The 23401-nt window shown below is 48.6% G+C and overlaps 1 protein-coding gene and 1 long non-coding RNA gene across 12 annotated transcripts in view; both read right to left on the bottom strand.

Annotated features, from left to right (window-relative positions):
• The window catches only part of supt20 (SPT20 homolog, SAGA complex component), a 44494-nt gene extending 21338 nt beyond the window's left edge, over positions 1 to 23156 (bottom strand). For 4 of the 11 annotated variants that reach the window (XM_052520348.1, XM_052520352.1, XM_052520353.1 and 1 more), the window contains exons 1-20: positions 21919 to 22024; positions 21328 to 21428; positions 21138 to 21173; positions 20763 to 20888; positions 20384 to 20510; positions 18067 to 18170; positions 16545 to 16661; positions 15996 to 16049; positions 14848 to 14987; positions 14315 to 14471; positions 13283 to 13339; positions 12866 to 12937; positions 12371 to 12540; positions 12227 to 12259; positions 10420 to 10534; positions 9226 to 9334; positions 8376 to 8582; positions 2612 to 2906; positions 1556 to 1659; positions 948 to 1003 (exon numbers count right to left, since the gene is read on the bottom strand). In XM_052520348.1, the coding sequence (XP_052376308.1) occupies positions 948 to 1003; positions 1556 to 1659; positions 2612 to 2906; positions 8376 to 8582; positions 9226 to 9334; positions 10420 to 10534; positions 12227 to 12259; positions 12371 to 12540; positions 12866 to 12937; positions 13283 to 13339; positions 14315 to 14471; positions 14848 to 14987; positions 15996 to 16049; positions 16545 to 16661; positions 18067 to 18170; positions 20384 to 20510; positions 20763 to 20888; positions 21138 to 21173; positions 21328 to 21330 (2082 nt within the window). In that variant the 5' untranslated portion in view covers positions 21331 to 21428; positions 21919 to 22024. Of the gene's footprint in view, positions 1 to 947; positions 1004 to 1555; positions 1660 to 2611; positions 2907 to 8375; positions 8583 to 9225; positions 9335 to 10419; positions 10535 to 12226; positions 12260 to 12370; positions 12541 to 12865; positions 12938 to 13282; positions 13340 to 14314; positions 14472 to 14847; positions 14988 to 15995; positions 16050 to 16544; positions 16662 to 18066; positions 18171 to 20383; positions 20511 to 20762; positions 20889 to 21137; positions 21174 to 21327; positions 21429 to 21918; positions 22071 to 22967 lie in introns of those variants that run through there. The other 7 variants (XM_052520357.1, XM_052520358.1, XM_052520354.1 and 4 more) reach the window with 5 other exon arrangements.
• On the bottom strand, positions 5622 to 8347 carry LOC127930644 (uncharacterized). The gene is made up of 3 exons (XR_008138597.1): positions 7943 to 8347; positions 7673 to 7806; positions 5622 to 7604 (listed from the first exon to the last, which is right to left on the bottom strand). It is a non-coding gene; the product is annotated as an uncharacterized LOC127930644 (long non-coding RNA).
• Positions 23157 to 23401: the final 245 nt, after the last annotated feature.

Raw genomic sequence — 23401 nt, 5'->3', positions numbered from 1 at the left:
GGAGAGAGAGAGAGGGAGAGAGAGAGAGGGAGAGGAGGAGGGAGGGAGAGAGAGGGAGAGGAGGGAGAGAGAGAGAGAGAGGGAGAGGAGGAGGGAGAGAGAGAGAGCGAGAGCGAGGAGGAGGGAGAGAGAGAGAGAGGAGGAGGAGGGAGAGAGGCGAGAGAGGAGGGGAGGGAGGGAGAGAGAGGAGGAGAGGAGGAGGGAGAGAGAGAGAGGAGGGGAGGAGGATGAGAGAGAGAGTGAGAGAGAGGAGGAGGGAGAGAGGAGGGGAGGAGCAGGGAGAGAGAGAGAGAGGAGGGGAGGAGAAGGGAGAGAGAGAGAGGAGGAGGAGAGAGAGAGAGGAGCGGAGGAGGGGAGAGAGAGGAGGGGAGGAGGAGGGAGAGAGAGCGAGAGAGAGGAGGGAGAGAGAGAGAGGAGGGGAGGAGGAGGGAGAGAGAGAGAGGAGGGGAGGAGGAGGGAGAGAGAGGAGGGAGAGAGAGAGAGGGAGAGGAGGAGGGAGAGAGAGAGAGGAGGGGAGGAGGAGGGAGAGAGAGAGAGAGGAGGGGAGGAGAAGGGAGAGAGAGAGAGGAGGAGGGAGAGAGAGGGGAGGAGGAGAGAGAGAGGAGGGGAGGAGGAGGGAGAGAGAGGGAGAGAGGAGGGGAGAGAGATTTTTAGCGAGAGAGAGGAGGGAGAGAGAGAGAGCGAGAGAGGAGGGAGAGAGAGAGAGAGGAGAGAGAGAGAGAGGGAGAGAGAGAGAGGAGAGGAGGAGGGAGAGAGAGAGAGGGAGAGGAGGAGGGAGAGAGAGAGAGGGAGAGGAGGAGGGAGAGAGAGAGAGGAGGGGAGGAGAAGGGAGAGAGGAGGGGAGGAGAAGGGAGAGAGAGGAGGAGCGAGAGAGAGGAGGAGGGAGAGAGAGAGGGAGAGGAGGAGGGAGAGAGCGAGAGCGAGAGGAGGGGAGGAGGAAGTGGTACCTGTAGCAGGTTGAGGGGTCTAAGGCCTGGACTAGTGTTCAAACCAAATGGACTCCCTGGGGAAACAAACACACATGATGAGACAGCTGTCAGAGTGTTGTACCAGTCTCTGTGGTAGGCAGAGTGTTGTATCAGTCTCTGTGGTAGGCAGAGTGTTGTATCAGTCTCTGTGGTAGGCAGAGTGTTGTATCAGTCTCTGTGGTAGGCAGAGTGTTGTATCAGTCTCTGTGGTAGGCAGAGTGTTGTATCAGTCTCTGTGGTAGGCAGAGTGTTGTATCAGTCTCTGTGGTAGGCAGAGTGTTGTATCAGTCTCTGTGGTAGGCAGAGTGTTGTATCAGTCTCTGTGGTAGGCAGAGTGTTGTATCAGTCTCTGTGGTAGGCAGAGTGTTGTATCAGTCTCTGTGGTAGGCAGAGTGTTGTATCAGTCTCTGTGGTAGGCAGAGTGTTGTATCAGTCTCTGTGGTAGGCAGAGTGTTGTATCAGTCTCTGTGGAAGGCAGAGTGTTGTATCAGTCTCTGTGGTAGGCAGAGTGTTGTATCAGTCTCTGTGGTAGGCAGAGTGTTGTATCAGTCTCTGTGGTAGGTAGTGTATGTGTGTGTGTTTTATACCTGTTTGTGTGGTTGGTTGCATGGTAGGCATCAGTCCTCCTAGACCACTCAGGTTGAGACCAGGACCCAACATTTGACTAGAATTCATCAGAGTCTGGGGACTGCTGAGACACATGGAGTGAGAGACAGAGACAGACAGAGACACAGACAGAGAGAGACACGGAGAGTGAGACAGAGAGACATGGAGAGACAAGGAGAGAGAGACAAGGAGAGAGAGAGGCACGGAGAGAGTGAGAGAGAGACAAGGAGACAAGGTCATGAGAAATGTCTTGGTTTAAAAGACCTTGAGGTGTATTAATAATATTTCAGAGATGAAGAAGAGGAAGAGAGGTTGCATTATATCACCCTGCAGACCTAGAGGAGCAAAAAAGTATTTAGTCAGCCACCAATTGTGCAAGTTCTCCCACTTAAAAAGATGAGAGAGGCCTGTAATTTTCATCATAGGTACACTTCAACTATGACAGACAAAATGAGGGGAAAAAATCCAGAAAATCACATTGTAGGATTTTTTTATGAATTTATTTGGAAATTATGGTGGAAAATAAGTATTTGGTCAGTGTGATTTTCAGGATTTCTTTCCCTCATTTTGTCTGTCATAGTTGAAGTGTACCTATGATGAAAATTACAGGCCTCTCTCATCTTTTTAAGTGGGAGAACTTGCACAATTGGTGGCTGACTAAATACTTTTTTGCCCCACTGTATATGAGCAACGAGCAGGAAGAGAGAGGAGACCGATGGAGTGAGAGACAATGCTTTAAGTCTAGTGTCTCCAGTCAGATCCTCGTGTCTACAGAGAAACAGAACCCTTAACCAAAACCGATAGAGGAAGTAGATTGGTGCAGTGGTTTTCAAACCTCTTCCCAGGGATCCCCCCCAGACGTTTCACAATGTTGTTGTAGCCATGAACTAGTTTACCTGATTCACCTAGTCAGAAGCTGGATGATTAGTTGAGGAATGGAATCAGGTTTCACTAACTCTGGAATAGATTAAATACATGGAAGAGTTGGGGATCCCCGAGGAGAGGATTAAGAACCACTAGACTACGTCAGTCCTTACCAGACAGATCCCACCACGTTGATGAAGTTGAGTCCAGCAGGGTTAGCCATGACCTGAGAGGAGCTGGTCCCCGTTGTGATGGAGGTTCCCATGGTGGGAAGAGGGATGGTCATGACGGGCAAAGCCTGGGACAGGGACAGCTGCTGCTGAGGGTACGGAGCCAGGAGGGCCTGGGGCTCCAGGGGGGTGGGGGTGACAGAGGACGGGAGGGGACAGAGGGAGAGGAGGGAGTCGGGGGGGTGAGGGGTGGAACAGGGGGTGCTGGTGGGGGTGGAGGGTTTGGGGGTCCCCGATCCTGAGAGGTCAGAGACAAGACAGGGAGGGAAGAGAGAGTCAAGAAGATGAGTCGGAGGGAAGGGGGGGGTCAGGGAGAGGAGAGGGGAGAGAAGAGGGGGGTTAAAGAGGGGGAGAGAAGAGAGCGTCAGGGTGAGAGGGGGAGAGAAGAGAGGGTCAGGGTGAAGAGGGGGAGAGCAGAGGGGGTCAGAGAGAAGGCATTTGCAGGGCACAGTCATTTTTTAAAGAAGATTGAGCTGTGTAAGGTAAGTGTAAGGGCCTGTTCCCAACGACAATATGGGACACCCAGTACAAAGAGCCATGAGTCCATTCTTAATGATGAAAAACAGATGGTCATGAGTCCATTCTTAATGGGTTTTGTGTATTGGGTCATGTGGTTCTGGGGTTTTGTGTATTGGGTCATGTGGTTCTGGGGTTTTGTGTATTGGGTCATGTGGTTCTGGGGTTTTGTGTATTGGGTCATGTGGTTCTGGGGTTTTGTGTATTGGGTCATGTGGTTCTGGGGTTTTGTGTATTGGGTCATGTGGTTCTGGGGTTTTTGTATTGGGTCATGTGGTTCTGGGATTTTTGTATTGGGTCATGTGGTTCTGGGATTTTTGTATTGGGTCATGTGGTTCTGGGATTTTTGTATTGGGTCATGTGGTTCTGGGAGTTTTTGTATTGGGTCATGTGGTTCTGGGGTTTTTGTATTGGGTCATGTGGTTCTGGGATTTTTGTATTGGGTCATGTGGTTCTGGGATTTTTGTATTGGGTCATGTGGTTCTGGGATTTTTGTATTGGGTCATGTGGTTCTGGGATTTTTGTATTGGGTCATGTGGTTCTGGGATTTTGTGTATTGGGTCATGTGGTTCTGGGATTTTGTGTATTGGGTCATGTGGTTCTGGGATTTTGTGTATTGGGTCATGTGGTTCTGGGATTTTTGTATTGGGTCATGTGGTTCTGGGATTTTTGTATTGGGTCATGTGGTTCTGGGATTTTTGTATTGGGTCATGTGGTTCTGGGATTTTTGTATTGGGTCATGTGGTTCTGGGGTTTTTGTATTGGGTCATGTGGTTCTGGGGTTTTGTATTGGGTCATGTGGTTCTGGGGTTTTTGTATTGGGTCATGAGGTTCTGGGATTTTGTGTATTGGGTCATGTGGTTCTGGGATTTTGTGTATTGGGTCATGTGGTTCTGGGGTTTTTGTATTGGGTTATGTGGTTCTGGGGTTTTTGTATTGGGTTATGTGGTTCTGGGATTTTGTATTGGGTCATGTGGTTCTGGGGTTTTGTATTGGGTCATGTGGTTCTGGGGGTTTTGTATTGGGTCATGTGGTTCTGGGGTTTTTGTATTGGGTTATGTGGTTCTGGGGTTTTTGTATTGGGTCATGTGGTTCTGGGGGTTTTGTATTGGGTTATGTGGTTCTGGGGTTTTTGTATTTGGGCTATGTGGTTTTGGGGTTTTTGCTCATCGCTCTTTGGTCTTGGCCATAGTGAAGTTTGGAGTGTGACTGTTTGGGGTTGTGGACAGGTGTCTTTTATACCGATAACAAGTTCAAACAGGTGCCATTAATACAGGTAACGAGTGGAGGACAGAGGAGCCTCTTAAAGAAGAAGTTACAGGTCTGTGAGAGCCAGAGATCTTGCTTGTTTGTAGGTGACCAAATACTTATTTTCCACCATAATTCATAAAAAATCCTACAATGTGATTTTCTGGATTTTCTCTCTCATTTTGTCTGTCATAGTGTACCTATGATGAAAATTACAGGCCCCTCTCATATTTTTAAGTGGGAGAACTTGCACAATTGGTGGCTGACTAAATACTTTTTTGCCCCACTGTATATAAATGCGACCAGAATACAGATCATTTTGATCAGATGAATTCTACCCAACCGTGATAATGGCAGGTCCATCCATCTATCTAGGTCTTCCTTAACTGCCCTCTAGGTACAAAGCTGCTGTTGGACAGGTTGAAGTTCTTAAAATGTTTTTACAGCAAGATACACAAAAAAATATATATTTGTCCAATTGAACGTGAACTCATTCAAACTGTTGTTGTTACTCAAGCTCCCCTAGAGGGCATAGCTTCCCTAGAGGGCATAGCTTCCCTAGAGGGCATAGCTCCCCTAGAGGGCATAGCTTCCCTAGAGGGCATAGCTCCCCTAGAGGGCATAGCTCCCCTAGAGGGCATAGCTCCCCTAGAGGGCATAGCTCCCCTAGAGGGCATAGCTTCCCTAGAGGGCATAGCTCCCCTAGAGGGCATAGCTTCCCTAGAGGGCATAGCTCCCCTAGAGGGCATAGCTCCCCTAGAGGGCATAGCTTCCCTAGAGGGCATAGCTTCCCTAGAGGGCATAGCTTCCCTAGAGGGCATAGCTTCCCTAGAGGGCATAGCTTCCCTAGAGGGCATAGCTCCCCTAGAGGGCATAGCTCCCCTAGAGGGCATAGCTCCCCTAGAGGGCATAGCTCCCCTAGAGGGCATAGCTTCCCTAGAGGGCATAGCTTCCCTAGAGGGCATAGCTTCCCTAGAGGGCATAGCTCCCCTAGAGGGCATAGCTCCCCTAGAGGGCATAGCTCCCCTAGAGGGCATAGCTTCCCTAGAGGGCATAGCTCCCCTAGAGGGCATAGCTCCCCTAGAGGGCATAGCTTCCCTAGAGGGCATAGCTTCCCTAGAGGGCATAGCTTCCCTAGAGCGCATAGCTTCCCTAGAGGGCATAGCTTCCCTAGAGGGCATAGCTTCCCTAGAGGGCATAGCTTCCCTAGAGGGCATAGCTTCCCTAGAGGGCATAGCTTCCCTAGAGGGCATAGCTTCCCTAGAGGGCATAGCTTCCCTAGAGGGCATAGCTTCCCTAGAGGGCATAGCTTCCCTAGAGGGCATAGCTTCCCTAGAGGGCATAGCTTCCCTAGAGGGCATAGCTTCTGACTTATTCAAATTTTGATTAGGCATGGGTCCCCACATCCTCAAAAGGTTACACAGCGGCACCACCGAGAGCATCCTGAGTGGTTGCATCACCGCCTGGTATGGTAACCGCTCAGCATCCGACCGTAAGGCGCTACAGAGGGGAGTGCGTACGGCCCAGTACATCACCGGGGCAAAGCTTCCTGACATCCAGGACCTCTATACCAGGCGGTGTCAGAAGGAAGCCCCAAAAAATTGTCAGAGACTCCAATCACCCAAGTCATAGACTGTTCTCTCTGCTACCACACAGGAAGCGGTACCGGGGCGCCAAGTCTAGGTCCAAAAGGCTCCTTAACAGATTCTACCCCCAAGCCATAAGACTGCTGAGCAATTAATCAAATGGCCACCGAACTATTTACATTGACCCCCCCCCCATTTGTTTTTTTACACTGCTGCTACTCTGTTTATTATCTATGCATAGTTAATTTACACCTACCGACATGTACACTGCTGCTACTCTCTGTTTATTATCTATGCATAGTTAATTTACACCTACCGACATGTACACTGCTGCTACTATCTGTTTATTATCTATGCATAGTTAATTTACACCTACCTACATGTACAAATTACCTCAATAAACATTGACTCGGTACCCCCTGTATATAGCCTTGTTATTGTTATTGTGTTACTTTTTACTTTAGTTTATTTGGTAAATATTTTCTTAACTCTTCTTGAAATGCACTGTTGGTTTAGTTAGCATTTCACGGTAAAGTTAGCATTTCACGGTAAAGTCTACACTTGTTGTATTCAGCATGTCACGGTAAAGTTAGCATTTCACGGTAAAGTCTACACTTGTTGTATTCAGCATGTCACGGTAAAGTTAGCATTTCACGGTAAAGTTAGCATGTCACGGTAAAGTTAGCATTTCACGGTAAAGTCTACACTTGTTGTATTCAGCATGTCACGGTAAAGTTAGCATTTCACGGTAAAGTCTACACTTGTTGTATTCAGCATGTCACGGTAAAGTTAGCATTTCACGGTAAAGTCTACACTTGTTGTATTCAGCATTTCACGGTAAAGTTAGCATTTCACGGTAAAGTTAGCATGTCACGGTAAAGTTAGCATTTCACGGTAAAGTCTACACTTGTTGTATTCAGCATGTCACGGTAAAGTTAGCATTTCACGGTAAAGTCTACACTTGTTGTATTCAGCATGTCACGGTAAAGTTAGCATTTCACGGTAAAGTCTACACTTGTTGTATTCAGCATTTCACGGTAAAGTTAGCATTTCACGGTAAAGTTAGCATGTCACGGTAAAGTTAGCATTTCACGGTAAAGTCTACACTTGTTGTATTCAGCATGTCACGGTAAAGTTAGCATTTCACGGTAAAGTCGACACTTGTTGTATTCAGCATTTCACGGTAAAGTTAGCATTTCACGGTAAAGTTAGCATTTCACGGTAAAGTCGACACTTGTTGTATTCGGCGCATGTGACCCAAAAAGTTTTGATTTGATAAAAAGAGCTAAACCAATAACAATGGGAATAGTTAAATGAATAGTTAAATATCATCTGCATATAGAGACATAATGTGGGTTTGTTTTACAATCTGACACTTGTCAGACCTTCCTGAGTACGTATAGCCTCTGGCAGGGGCTCTAATACCAAGGCATGATAGACTGGCTGATAGACCTTCCTGGGTACATATAGCCTCTGGCAGGGGCTCTAATACCAAGGCATGATAGACTGGCTGATAGACCTTCCTGGGTACATATAGCCTCTGGCAGGGGCTCTAATACCAAGGCATGATAGACTGGCTGATAGACCTTCCTGGGTACATATAGCCTCTGGCAGGGGCATCTAATACCAAGGAATGATAGACTGGCTGATAGACCTTCCTGGGTACATATAGCCTCTGGCAGGGGCTCTAATACCAAGGCATGATAGACTGGCTGATAGACCTTCCTGGGTACATATAGCCTCTGGCAGGGGCTCTAATACCAAGGCATGATAGACTGGCTGATAGACCTTCCTGGGTACATATAGCCTCTGGCAGGGGCATCTAATACCAAGGAATGATAGACTGGCTGATAGACCTTCCTGGGTACATATAGCCTCTGGCAGGGGCTCTAATACCAAGGCATGATAAGACTGGCTGATAGACCTTCCTGGGTACATATAGCCTCTGGCAGGGGCTCTAATACCAAGGCATGATAGACTGGCTGATAGACCTTCCTGGGTACATATAGCCTCTGGCAGGGGCTCTAATACCAAGGCATGATAGACTGGCTGATAGACCTTCCTGGGTACATATAGCCTCTGGCAGGGGCTCTAATACCAAGGCATGATAGACTGGCTGATAGACCTTCCTGGGTACATATAGCCTCTGGCAGGGGCTCTAATACCAAGGCATGATAGACTGTTTGACAGACTGACAGGTCAGATAGGACAGATAAGGACAGATAAAGACTGATAGACAGAGACTGATAGACAGAGACTGATAGACAGAGACTGTTTGACAGACTGACAGACAGAGACTGATAGACAGAGACGGTTTGACAGAGACTGATTGACAGACAGACTGGCCAGGTACTCACTCTGTGTTGTCCCCATGGGAGATAGGGCTACCGGGGACAACAACCCCACCTGTCCTAACTGCCCGCCCAGCTGTAACCCCTGCCCCAGCTCCACAGAGTGCTTCCTACTCAGAGACTGGGGCTTGGCTGAGCCGGGGCCTGTTCCTGGGGGGGGCGTAGGACACTTAAGGAGACCACTGGTAGCCTGGGCTGAACTATACAGGTTACCTGGAGAGAGGAGAGGAGGAGATGGGGTGGAGGAGGGGAGGGAGAGAGAGAGAGGAGGAGGGGGGGTGGAGGAGGGGAGGGAGAGGAGGAGTTGGGGTGGAGGAGGGGAGGGAGAGAGAAAGAGGAGGAGGGGGGTGGAGGAGGGGAGGGAGAGAGGAGGAGGTAGGGTGGAGGAGGGGAGGGAGAGAGAGAGGAGGAGGTAGGGTGGAGGAGGGAGGGAGAGAGAGAGGAGGAGGGGGGTGGAGGAGGGGAGGGAGAGGAAGCAGGGTGAGAGAGAGGGAGAGTAAGGGGGAGAGGAGAGAGATATGGAGAGAGGAGGAGGTGGGTGGAGGAGGGGAGGGAGAGAGAGGAAGCAGGGTGAGAGGAAGGGGGAGAGGTGAGAGAGAGGAGGAGGGGGGGGGTGGAGGAGGGGAGGGAGAGAGAGAGGAGGAGGTGGGGGTGGAGGAGGGGAGGGAGAGAGGAGATGGGGTGGAAGAGGGGAGGGAGAGAGGTAGCAGGGTGAGAGAGGGGGAGAGGAAGGGGGAGAGGAGAGAGAGAGGGGGGAGAATAGGAGTTAGCACCAATCAGATGTGAGATCGGGAACAACAACTTTGTGGAATGAGATGCAGCCCCAGATCTCCAGGCTGGTTAGAGAAGGGGTTACCCGTGGAGCTGCTGCCCGACGCGGAAGGTAGTTTGATAGGGGGAGGCCGGTGCTTCACCCCCTTCCCCAACACACCCGACGACTGAACCAGGGCTGATAGACCATCCGCCTGGGGACACACAACGGGCATTAGGTGAATCAACAACATCAACCAGCTCCGTCTCTCTGCTTGGTGAGAGCCGGTTCTCTAATGTGTCATGACTCTCCTGGTGTGGATCCAAAGGGATCAGGTTTCAGTGGATCAGCTCTACAGAGATCTCTCTCGCTCTCCCGCGGGGGAGCAGACGATTCCTTTTCGGGGGCCTAGTTTGAGCGATCGGAAAGTCTGTGTGCGTTATGATGAGTTTACCGCCAAAAACTACAACATCAAACAATGGACACCGAGACAATATATTTCATCCTACCTAATGTCGATAATGATGAGAGATGGGAACGTGGAAAATGAAAGACTATTTTGTGATGTCATTAAAAGTTGCATGAAGACATTGTAACGAAAACATGGTAACTTCAAGGAGTTTTCATATGGTGTATATCATGTTTACGTGGAAAATATCCATGATAAAAGAGAATGTTTTGTTGTTGTTGTTGTTGTGGTGACGATTGTGATTTTAGTTCTCTAAACGAGATCATAGTAAATTGTGATACCTTGCCTCGTAACTAGCCACGCCCCCAGGGAACCCGGAGAGCGTGTCAGCAAGACATAAACACACCCCCTTTCTACCCGAGGGTATAAAGCATTTGGGTTAAGAGTGAACATATCAGACTAGAAGGGCCACAAGCTACAGCTGAGGTCTACGGTTAGGTCACGACCCTGAAACGCAACACGAGGTTGAAGAAGACAAAGGAACCTCTTCACAATCAATGCTACCGTTGTATTAGTCCGCTAGGGACTTGTTATCGTATTACATTTCTGACCAATGACCTTATACCTTGCGTGTATCTTGTATTATCGTTTAGCTTGTTAGTAAATAAATAAATCAACAACTTTTGTGTGGTACGGAATGATTAGTAAGTCAACAACGTTCAGAATGAGACTGATGTGAGGAAATGATTAATTGATGACTGATGTGTCTACATAGTTAATTAGGGAAACAAACTTTTCCCGTGGTGCCCCAAATTCCTAATGAGTTAATTGTTACATAAATAACAGTCATCACATTAATGATAGACAAGTGTGTGTTGTGGTACGTGTACCTCTGTCTCTCTGCTGGGTGAGAGCCGGTTCCGTCCCACAAATCCTGAGTTATGAGACATCTTCACCTGGCACTTCACGTCTGACTCATACACACCCTTATACTGGGACAGGAACCTAGAAACACACACAAACACATCACGTCTGACTCATACACACCCTTATACTGGGACAGGAACCTAGAAACACACACAAACACATCACGTCTGACTCATACACACCCTTATACTGGGACAGGAACCTAGAAACACACACAAACACATCACGTCTGACTCATACACACCCTTATACTGGGACAGGAACCTCGGAAAAGCAATTTTTTTTGTCAACAGCCTACAACAGAGTCAACCACCTACAACATCGTCAACAACAGTCAACCGCCTACAACACAGTCAACAGCCTACAACACAGTCAACAACACAGTCAACAACACAGTCAACAGGCTACAACACAGTCAACAACAGTCAACAACCTACAACACAGTCAACAACACAGTCAACAGCCTACAACACAGTCAACAGCCTACAACACAGTCAACAGCCTACAACACAGTCAACAGCCTACAACACAGTCAACCGCCTACAACACAGTCAACAACACAGTTAACCGCCTACAACACAGTCAACAGCCTACAACACAGTCAACAGCCTACAACAGAGTCAACCACCTACAACATCGTCAACAACAGTCAACCGCCTACAACACAGTCAACAGCCTACAACACAGTCAACCGCCTACAACACAGTCAACAGCCTACAACACAGTCAACCACCCAAAACACAGTCAACAGCCTACAACACAGTCAGTCAGCAACACAGTCAGTCAGCAACACAGTCAACAGTCAACAACACAGTCAACCACCTACAACACAGTCAACAGCCTACAACACAGTCAACAGCCTACAACACAGTCAACAGCCTACAACACAGTCAACAGCCTACAACACAGTCAACAGCCTACAACACAGTCAACAACACAGTTAACCGCCTACAACACAGTCAACCGCCTACAACACAGTCAACCGCCTACAACACAGTCAACAGCCTACAACACAGTCAACCGCCTACAACACAGTCAACCGCCTACAACACAGTCAACCGCCTACAACACAGTCAACAACACAGTCAACAGCCTACAACACAGTCAACAACAGTCAACAACCTACAACACAGTCAACAACACAGTCAACAGCCTACAACACAGTCAACAGCCTACAACACAGTCTACAACACAGTCAACAACCTACAACACAGTCAACAACACAGTCAACAGCCTACAACACAGTCAACAACCTACAACACAGTCAACAACACAGTCAACAGCCTACAACACAGTCAACAACAGTCAACAACCTACTACACAGTCAACAGCCTACAACACAGTCAACAACCTACTACACAGTCAACAGCCTACAACACAGTCAACAACACAGTTAACCGCCTACAACACAGTCAACAACACAGTCAACAGCCTACAACACAGTCAACAACACAGTCAACAGCCTACAACACAGTCAACAACAGTCAACCATATGACTGGACAGACACCGATCCAATAACTTACTGAATAAGTGCCTATTGAAAGTTAAATCCGTTACCTTTTAGGTATTTTAACGGTCTGTAAATGTCTAACTGTCTAATTGTTGCTAATGTCTACTACCGTCTTTCAACGTAAACTGTGAAGTATTTTGTCTGTAAATGTATTTTTCGACCCCAGGAAGACGAGCCTTTTCCATTGGGATCCTAATCAAACAGCCGACAACACAGAACACATGTTCAGAAAGCACACAGTCACTGTTGGTCCACTTACCGACTGGCATCTATCTTTGAGCCTATTAGGAAACTGGTGGGGAAAAAGACAAGAAAAAAACCTTATAAGTTAAAATATTCTGTTTCTAGAATGTTACATTACAATGTCCTCTGCCGCGTTGCAAGCCCCCCCCTCCCTTCTTACGATGGGTGTAGGATCTGAAGGTCGCTGCTGTCCTCCTCAACTGCGGGCTGTTTGGCGCAGTAGATCTTTCCGTAGACCAGAGGGTCGCCCACCGACTGGAAGATGGACACCTTGGTCCTCTGGGTCTTACCCCCAACCTCACACTCAAACGTATAGTCATCTATCACTTCCTGTTACGGGGGAAGAGAACAGGTGTGACATAAGGAAGTTTAAAAAAAGAGACACTTTAGTCCTCTGGGTCTTGCCCCCCCCAACCTCACACTCAAACGTATAATCATCTTATCACTTCCTGTTACGTGGGTGTGACACCAGGAAGTGAGGAGAAACCTTGGTCCTCTGGTACCGTTTTTTTTTTAAATCAAAGCTGACAGGAAACACATCTTCTGTGATGAAATGGGATTTTGCAGCAGCTTGTTGTGGTCTTTGAGATGAAACCAGTGTTACTTAGATCTGTAACAGGGGGAAGATAAAGAGTGTGACACCAGGAAGTCTCACCTCTGCAGGCCATACAGTGGGTTGAGATTCCTCCAGCTTCACAGACTTCTCCACCACTGCGTATTTCTCCACCTGGGAACACAGAGAAAGTGTGAGTACAAAGACCAAACGGTTCATTTAAGGGCTGGGATTCATTTAAATTGAAGTCAGTCCATTCAAGAAGTAAACTGACATTTCCAATTCAATAATTGAAAAAAGGGGAATCTATTTACAAATGACTTCTGAATAAACTGAAAAAGAAGAAGGTTATTTTACGTCAAAAGTTTTTCCCATTTTGGGAATTTTTAATTCAAATCACTTCCTGAATTGACTGAGTTCAATTGGTACTAACCCCAACCTTGGTCCATATCTTAGAGTACCAGTCACTGACTGACAGACAGGTTGGGGTGTTTGACAAGGAGAGAGAGTGTGACTTACATCAATCTCCTTGGGGACAGTCAGCTGGCAGTTGCTCTGCTTCCACATGTCCACACACTGTAAATGAGGGAGAGAGAAAGACAAGAGAACAGAGGAGAGAGATCAGTCTGAACAAACGTCTGTTAGTGTGGTCTATCGAGAGGTGGTCTATCTAGAGGTGGTAGTGTGGTCTATCTAGAGGTGGTCTATCTAGAGGTGGTCTATCTAGAGGTGGTCTATCTAGAGGTGGTCTATCTAGAGGTGGTAGTGTGGCCTATCTAGAGGTGGTCTATCTAGAGGTGGTAGTGTGGCCTATCTAGAGGTGGTCTATCTAGAGGTGGTAGTGTAGTCTATCGAGAGGTGGTCTATCTAGAGGTGGTAGTGTGGTCTATCGAGAGGTGGTCTATCTAGAGGTGGTAGTGTGGTCTATCGAGAGGTGGTCTATCTAGAGGTGGTAGTGTGGTCTATCGAGAGGTGGTCTATCTAGAGGTGGTAGTGTGGTCTATCTAGAGGTGGTAGTGTGGTCTATCTAGAGGTGGTAGTGTGGTCTATCGAGAGGTGGTAGTGTAGTCTATCTAGAGGTGGTCTATCTAGAGGTGGTCTATCTAGAGGTGGTCTATCTAGAGGTGGTAGTGTGGTCTATCTAGAGGTGGTCTATCTAGAGGTGGTAGTGTGGTCTATCTAGAGGTGGTCTATCTAGAGGTGGTCTATCTAGAGGTGGTAGTGTGGTCTATCTAGAGGTGGTCTATCTAGAGGTGGTAGTGTGGCCTATCTAGAGGTGGTCTATCTAGAGGTGGTCTATCTAGAGTGTGGTCTATCTAGAGGTGGTCTATCTAGAGGTGGTAGTGTGGCCTATCTAGAGGTGGTCTATCTAGAGGTGGTCTATCTAGAGGTGGTCTATCTAAAGGTGGTAGTGTGGTCTATCTAGAGGTGGTCTATCTAAAGGTGGCAGTGTGGTCTATCTAAAGGTGGTCTATCTAAAGGTGGCAGTGTGGTCTATCTAAAGGTGGTCTATCTACAGGTGGCAGTGTACAGAGTGTAATGTGATCTCACGTTTCCGGCCTTTGAGATCTTCAGGTCTATCGAGGGGGCCGGCTTCCTCTCCTTCCTCCTCTGCAGGTAGTCATAGAGACGCAGCTGGGGGGGCATGGGCAGGTAGGACAGCTCCTGCTGGCGGTTCAACGCCGCCCGAGAGTGACGCTTAAAACAACTACGGAGAGAGGAGAAACAGGTCTATGTGTGTCTCATAGTGTGTTTTTAGGTATCTCTCGCTGTGTTTGCAAGTCTCTCTTGTGTGTTTGCAGGTCTCTCTCTCTGTGTTTGTAGGTCTCTCTCTCTGTGTTTGTAGGTCTCTCTCTCTGTGTGTTTGCAGGTCTCTCTCTCTGTGTGTTTGCAGGTCTCTCTCTGTGTGTTTGCAGGTCTCTCTCTGTGTGTTTGCAGGTCTCTCTCTCTGTGTGTTTGCAGGTCTCTCTCTGTGTGTTTGCAGGTCTCTCTCTGTGTGTTTGCAGGTCTCTCTGTGTTTGTAGTTCTCTCTCTGTGTCTGCAGGTCTCTCTCGGTGTCTCTCTGTGTGTCTCTCTGTGTGTACCGTTTCATAGAGTGAGTGTTCATCTTCTGCTTGTTATAGAGCAGGTGGTTGGCTGTACAGGCGACAGAGATAGATGGATCCAGACACAGAGGATCAGCTGTGGCCAGCAGTAACTGGCTTTCCAACTGGAACTTATCATCCTGGAGGGGAGAGAGGAGAGGGGGAGAGAGGAGAGGGGGAGAGAGGAGAGGGGGTGAGAGGAGAGGGGGAGAGAGGAGAGGGGGAGAGAGGTGAGAGGGGGAGAGAGGAGAGGGGGAGAGAGGAGAGGGGTGAGAGGAGAGAGGGGTGAGAGGAGAGGGGGTGAGAGAGGAGAGGGGGAGAGAGGAGAGGGGAGCGAGGAGAGGGGAGCGAGGAGAGGGGAGGGGAGAGAGAGAGGGGGAGGGGGAGAGAGGAGAGCGGGGGAGAGAGGAGAGAGGGAGAGAGAGAGAGGGGGTGAGAGGAGAGCGGGGGAGAGGAGAGAGGGGGAGAGAGGAGAGGGGGGAGAGAGGGGGAGAGGAGGGGGAGAGAGGAGAGGGGAGAGAGGAGAGCGGGAGAGAGGAGAGGGGAGAGAGGAGAGCGGGAGAGAGGAGAGGGGGAGAGAGGAGAGGGAGAGGAGAGAGGAGAGGGGAGAGAGGAGAGGGGGAGAGGAGAGGGGGAGAGAGGAGAGGGGAGAGAGGAGAGCGGGACAGAGGAGAGGGGGAGAGAGGAGAGCGGGAGAGAGGAGAGGGGGGAGAGGAGAGCGGGAGAGAGGAGAGGGGGAGAGGAGAGGGGGAGAGAGGAGAGGGGGGAGAGAGGAGAGCGAGGAGAGGGGGAGAGAGGAGAGGGGAGAGAGGAGAGCGGGAGAGAGGAGAGCGGGACAGAGGAGAGCGGGGGGGAGAGAGGAGAGGGGGTGAGGAGAGGGGGTGAGAGGAGAGGGGACAGAGGAGAGCGGGGAGGGACAGAGGAGAGCGGGAGAGAGGAGAGCGGGAGAGAGGAGAGCGGGAGAGAGGAGAGCGGGACAGAGGAGAGGGGGAGAGAGGAGAGCGGGAGAGAGGAGAGGGGGTGAGAGAGAAGGAGATCGATGAAGTGGGGAGAGGCAGGTGATAAGGGAAGATGAAAGGAGGAGAGGAATGAGAACAGTATTACCATCTTGATGGTGTGATCAGGTTTGTTTGACCTCGGCAACTCACCTGAGTCCATTTGTGGTGGTCACTGGTCATGGCATGGACGTCACAGATCAGTGTCTGGGGAGGTCAAAGGTCAGAATATTGTATCAACGGTGTAAGGATCGATCATTCTGATTACATATGATGACCGCCACTCTAACATAGAAACCAACTATCTCCCCTTATGGTTCTCACCTGCATGGTGTATGTTCTACCTCTTCTATTTCTATGGTTCAAGAACGCAGTGCTAGTTCCTACCTGCATGGTGTCTGTTCTACCTCATCTATTTCTATGGTTGTAGAAAGCAGTGCTAGTTCCTATCTGCATGGTGTCTGCTCTACCTCTTATATTTCTATGGTTCTAGAGCGCAGTGCTCGTTCCTACCTGCATGGTGTCTGCTCTACCTCTTCTATTTCTATGGTTCTAGACCGCAGTGCTAGTTCCTACCTGCATGGTGTCTGCTCTACCTCTTCTATTTCTATGGTTCTAGAATGCAGTGCTAGTTCCTACCTGCATGGTGTCTGCTCTATCTCTTCTATTTCTATGGTTCTAGAACGCAGTGCTAGTTCCTACCTGCATGGTGGGCCGTAGCAGGACGTGTCTGCTCTGGAAGGAGGGCATCTTAGTGTTGCCAGACTGTCTGTAGTCTCGGACCTCAGCTACCACACAGCCACAGTGGAAGATGTTCACCTGGACAAGGAGTCAGAGAGGAGACAAGGAGTCAGAGAGGAGACAAGGAGTCAGAGATGAGACAAGGAGTCAGAGAGGAGACAAGGAGCCAGAGAGGAGACAAGGAGTCAGAGAGGAGACAAGGAGTCAGAGAGGAGACAAGGAGTCAGAGAGGAGACAAGGAGCCAGAGAGGAGACAAGGAGCCAGAGAGGAGACAAGGAGTCAGAGAGGAGACAAGGAGTCAGAGAGGAGACAAGGAGTCAGAGATGAGACAAGGAGTCAGAGAGGAGACAAGGAGTCAGAGAGGAGACAAGGAGTCAGAGAGGGGACAAGGAGTCAGAGAGGGGACAAGGAGCCAGAGAGGAGACAAGGAGTCAGAGATGAGACAAGGAGTCAGAGATGAGACAAGGAGTCAGAGAGGAGACAAGGAGTCAGAGAGGAGACAAGGAGTCAGAGAGGGGACAAGGAGTCAGAGAGGGGACAAGGAGTCAGAGATGAGACAAGGAGTCAGAGATGAGACAAGGAGTCAGAGATGAGACAAGGAGTCAGAGATGAGACAAGGAGTCAGAGATGAGACAAGGAGTCAGAGAGGGGACAAGGAGTCAGAGAGGGGACAAGGAGCCAGAGAGGGGACAAGGAGCCAGAGAGGAGACAAGGAGACAGAGAGGGGACAAGGAGTCAGAGAGGGGACAAGGAGACAGAGGGGACAAGGAGTCAGAGAGGAGACAAGGAGCCAGAGAGGAGACAAGGAGTCAGAGAGGGGACAAGGAGCCAGAGAGGGGACAAGGAGCCAGAGAGGGGACAAGGAGTCAGAGAGGAGACAAGGAGTCAGAGATGAGACAAGGAGTCAGAGATGAGACAAGGAGTCAGAGATGAGACAAGGAGTCAGAGAGGAGACAAGGAGTCAGAGAGGGGACAAGGAGCCAGAGAGGGGACAAGGAGCCAGAGAGGGGACAAGGAGCCAGAGAGGGGACAAGGAGTCAGAGAGGGGACAAGGAGTCAGAGAGGAGACAAGGAGTCAGAGAGGGGACAAGGAGCCAGAGAGGAGACAAGGAGTCAGAGAGGGGACAAGGAGCCAGAGAGGGGACAAGGAGTCAGAGAGGAGACAAGGAGTCAGAGAGGGGACAAGGAGCCAGAGAGGAGACAAGGAGTCAGAGAGGAGACAAGGAGCCAGAGAGGAGACAAGGAGTCAGAGAGGGGACAAGGAGCCAGAGAGGGGACAAGGAGTCAGAGAGGAGACAAGGAGTCAGAGAGGGGACAAGGAGCCAGAGAGGAGACAAGGAGCCAGAGAGGAGACAAGGAGTCAGAGAGGAGACAAGGAGTCAGAGATGAGACAAGGAGTCAGAGAGGAGACAAGGAGTCAGAGAGGAGACAAGCAGTCAGAGAGGGGACAAGGAGACAGAGGGTTAGAGGGAACACACACACCTGGGACTTCTCTAAGAGATCCACCAGGATAGGAGGAAGCTCCTCAGCATCCAGGTACTCCAACAGCTGGCCTTCCTCATATGGCAGACGGATCGTCTCAGAGTCTATAGAGAGATGGGGGAAGAGGGGGGAGGGAGGAAAGAGAGAGAGGGGGGAAGAGGGGGGAGGGAGGAAAGAGAGAGAGGGGGAAGAGGGGGAGGGAGGAACGAGAGAGATGGGGAAGAGAGAGAGAGAGGAACGAGAGAGATGGGGGAAGAGAGAGAGGACGAGAGAGATGGGGGAGAGAGAGAGAGAGAGAGATGGGGAAGACAGAAGAGAGGAAGAGAGAGATGGGGGAAGAAAGAGAGAGAGAGAGATGGGGGAAGAGAGAGAGAGAGGAACGAGAGAGATGGGGGAAGAGAGAGAGGAACGAGAGAGATGGGGGAAGAGAGAGAGAGAGATGGGGAAGAGAGAGAGAGAGATGGGGGAAGAGAGAGAGAGAGATGGGGGAAGAGAGAGAGGAGGGGGAAGAGAGAGAGATGGGGGAAGAGAGAGAGAGATAAGGGAAGAGAGAGAGAGATGGGGGAAGAGAGAGAGAGATGGGGGAAGAGAGAGAGAGATAAGGGAAGAGAGAGAGAGATGGGGGAAGAGAGAGAGAGATGGGGGAAGAGAGAGAGAGATGGGGGAAGAGGGGGGAGGGAGGAAAGAGAGAGATGGGGGAGAGAGAGAGAGACTCATCATTATGCAGTTGAATATTCTATCAAACAAAGTGACACTGTTACTACTACAGCCCTGTAGAAACACCCTGTTACTACTACAGCCCCGTAGAAACACACTGTTACTACTACAGCCCCGTAGAAACACACTGTTACTACTACAGCCCCGTAGAAACACACTGTTACTACTACAGCCCCGTAGAAACACACTGTTACTACTACAGCCCTGTAGAAACACACTGTTACTACTACAACCCTTTAGAAACACACTGTTACTACTACAGCCCTGTAGAAACACTGTTACCACTACAGCCCTGTAGAAACACCCTGTTACTACTACAGCCCTGTAGAAACACACTGTTACTACTACAGCCCTGTAGAAACACACTGTTACTACTACAACCCTTTAGAAACACACTGTTACTACTACAACCCTTTAGAAACACACTGTTACTACTACAGCCCTGTAGAAACACTGTTACCACTACAGCTCATCTGCGTGAACGTGTCTTAGGCATGCTGCAAGGAGGCATGAGGACTGCAGATGTGGCCAGGGCAATAAATTGCAATGTCCGTACTATGAGACGCCTATGACAGCGCTACAGGGAGACAGGACGGACAGCTGATCGTCCTCGCAGTGGCACAGGATCGGTACATCACCTGCACAGGATCGGTACACCCGAACATCACACCTGGGGACAGGTACAGGATGGCAACAACAACTGCCCGAGTTACACCAGGAACGCACAATCCCTCCATCAGTGCTCAGACTGTCTGCAATAGGCTGAGAGAGGCTGGACTGAGGGCTTGTAGGCCTGTTGTTAAGGCAGGTCCTCACCAGACATCACCGACAACAATGTCGTCTATGGGCACAAACCCACCGTCACTGGACCAGACATGACTGGGGTAAAAGTGCTCTTCACTGATAAGTTACGGTTTTGTCCCACCAGGGGTGATGGTCGGATTCGGCGTTTATCATTGAAGGAATGAGCGTTACACCGATGCCTGTACTCTGGAGAGGGATCGATTTGGAGGTGGAGGGTCCGTCATGGTCCGGGGCGGTGTCACAGCATCATTGGACTGAGCTTGTTGTCATTGCAGACAGTCTCAACGCTGTGTGTTACAGGGAAGACATCCTCCTCCCTCATGTGGTACCCTTCCTGCAGGCTCATCCTGACATGACCCTCTAGCATGACAATGCCACCAGCCTATACTGCTCATACTGCAAGACAGGAATGTCAGTGTTCTGCCATGGCCAGCAAAGAGCCCGGATCTCAATCCCATTGAGCACATCTGGGACCTGCTGGATCGGAGGGTGAGGGCTGGGGTCATTACCCCCAGAAATGTACGGGAACTTGCAGGTGCCTTGGTGGAAGAGTGGGGTAACATGTCACAGCAAGAACTGGCAAATCTGGTGCAGTCCATGAGGAGGAGATGCACTGCAGTACTTAATGCAGCTGGTGGCCACACCAGATACTGACTGTTACTTTTGATTTTGACCCCCCCCTTTTGTTCAGGGACACATTATTCCATTTCTGTTAGTCACATGTCTGTGGAACTTGTTCAGTTTATTAGTGAATATTTGATAAATCGATAGAGTGATTGATCGATAGGGCTCTCACCAGATCCATTCTTGCCACGGAGCATGAGGGAGTATCCCTGGTTGCCAGGGTAGAGGTTGACGACCAGACACGACACTGACTCTTGACACATTAGCTTCTCCAGTAGGTTCACATTCCTACGCAGCTTCTACACATAACAGGAAATCATTAATAACAATAAATGGTATTGGTTTACAAATAATGATTAAATTCAACATTCCTACGTAGCTTCTGATGTGAACTTGTCCAATAAGAACCCTGGCTTTCGTTTTGTGTTTACAAAACATTTTTTTTTTTGCTACGGTGTGTCCTAATGAACACAAGCTACAGGTCAATGGGTTCAATGATTAGGTCTGTCAAACGCTTTCTACACAACCTACTCTGACTTCTACCTGGTTACCTTGAGCTCTGGTTCTTTGTCACACTCTTCGATGTAGAGCTCGTATAGTTTCTGGTATAAACTCTTCTTCCCTCCGGATGAGGCTCTCCTCTTCGCTGGCCTTTGACGAGCACTTTCAACAATGTACTGAAGAAGATGAAATACATCAACGTCAGATGCATGAACACCTATAGACACACGCACACTACACATATACACACACACTACACATATACACACACACTACACATATACACACACACACTACACATATACACACACTACACATATACACACACACACACACACACACACACACACACACACACACAACACACACACACACACACACACAGGAAATCACCTTGTTCATGCAGAATAAATAGACAGTCTTACCTCAGCCCGATCCAATGCATATTCCAAAACGTGTTGCTGCAAATAGAACATTAGTCATCCGTTATTGTTCGTAGATAGACACATAGAGTGCTGGATCGACAGATAGATAAATCAATGGATAGAGGGATAAACAGATGGATATATATATTAAGGGGTAGGTGGACAGAGGGTTAGTGGAAGGGATGCTTACCATTGTGGTCTGCCAACCGGTATTTGGGTGAGTGATGGTCAGCAGGAGACTTAGCTGTCCTTAGCCCCACACCGTCACCTCCATATAGCGACCATCAAACCCTGTGTGTACACACACACACACACACACACACACACACACACACACACACACACACACACACACACACACACACACACACACAGGGTTAAACCTAGTCTACACACAGTCAACAGTAGCAGCAAAACGACAGGCACCGACCGTTTGAGCGGGTTGGTAAGTGTTAAGTAATATATAATTGTGTTCGTATGGCGATTTCGCAAATAATCAACTTAAATGATGCACAATATATATGGCTGTGAAATGTCACCCAGTTTCTCTCCATACACTTTTGACGGAACAGCGTTGTTTTTAATGAAACCCAGTTAACTTGATGATAGTTTTATGTTCACAGACAAGCGATTTGTTCACAGCAACAAGCTCGCTGGCTGGCTAGCCGTTAGCATCGCTAGCTTGCTTCTTGGGAAGCTGCCAAAGTTAGCTAGCAATACAACGGCTGAGACACAAACGCACGAAGAAGCTTCAATCTTAAACATTAGAATGTGGACTTGCCTTACGAGTTGCATTATTATAGATCGTAACTCCAATGCAAGAAACAATATATTATTTCAGTGCCTTCATTGAAAAAAAACTCACAGCAGCAGCCATTTTCTTCCAGTGTGACAACAAAAGCTAAACTTCCGGTTAAGGTAGTGGGCGGAACCCTGGGATGCTCTCCTGTCTAACGTTTTCATTCACGGAATAACTTGGATAGATAATTTTATTTTGTAACGTAACGAATTTTTTATATTTCAATAAGATTAACATTTTGGTTGTTATATTGTGACATTTTATTTAAGCTACACATTGAGAGACAAGTGTGCACACACTGTAGTATAGATTAGGGGCTACGCAGTGGATCGGCATCTCAGTGCTACAGGCGTCACTACAGACCCGGGTTCGATTCCAGGCTGTATCACAATGTAGCACAATTGGTCCAGCGTCGTCAGGGTTTGGCCAGGGTAGACCGTCATTGTAAATAAGAATTTGTTCTTTCTCACTTGCCTAGTTAAGTAAAAGGTTAAATAAATAGACCCGTGGTTCACAACCAGGGGTACGAGGACCTTGGCCTTTCCACAGGGGGGTCACTGAGAAGACTCATGAGACAATAGGCCAGTGGAGGCTGCTGATGGGAGGACGGCTCATAATAATGTCTGGACTGGAGCAAATGGAGTGGTATCAACCACATGGAAACCATGGAAACCACGTCTTTCATGTGTTTGATATCATTCCATTGACCACATTCCAGTCATTATTATGAGCAGCCTCCACTGCCATAGGCCTACTGATAAAATGCACATGGAGGGGTACATTCATTTGGTGGTACGATAACCAAAAAAGGTTGGGACTCGTTTAGGACTATATTGAATTAGATACATTTTGACCAAAGAAATCAGTGAGTTTGAAATGTATAGACCCTTTGTAACCCTAGGCAACCTACTAGGTAACTGGTAGGCCTTGTTACCTACCCTGCACGGGGCCTTCAGATTGGATTGGATTATTTTTTCGATCAGTGCACACATAAAATAAAAAGGAATCTGACACAAACTTAAACTACTTACCTGGTAAGCCAATCACAGGCTTTGTTGTTATGAAGGCCACATCAGTAAAGTTGTCCCTCCAATAAAAGGAATCTAAAATAGTTACACAACTTTAAAAAAATGTAAAGTTATGAAAGTTAAGTTATAATAGACTAATCAGAGAGATCAGGTATCACAACTCTCTTTCTCTGATGAACAATGAGAGAGAGTTAACAACAGACGTTACAGGGCCTTTTAGACTTGCGTCACACACTGAGAGGAGACGTTACATAGATGAACACTAGAGGGCAGTGCAGGACAAATATATATATATATATATATATATATTTATATTTATATCATTAATCCTGAGAGAATGTGTCCTGCACTGCCCTCTAGTGTTCTTTAAAGGTGTGTAACTATTTAGATTCCTTTTATTGGAAGGACAACTTTACTGATGTGGCCTACATAACAAC

This window comes from Oncorhynchus keta, chromosome 6, assembly GCF_023373465.1.
Source record: "Oncorhynchus keta strain PuntledgeMale-10-30-2019 chromosome 6, Oket_V2, whole genome shotgun sequence".
NCBI classification, from domain to species: domain Eukaryota; kingdom Metazoa; phylum Chordata; class Actinopteri; order Salmoniformes; family Salmonidae; genus Oncorhynchus; species Oncorhynchus keta.
Note: the sequence above shows the minus strand (reverse complement) of the source record. Positions and strands in the feature narration are given on the sequence as shown.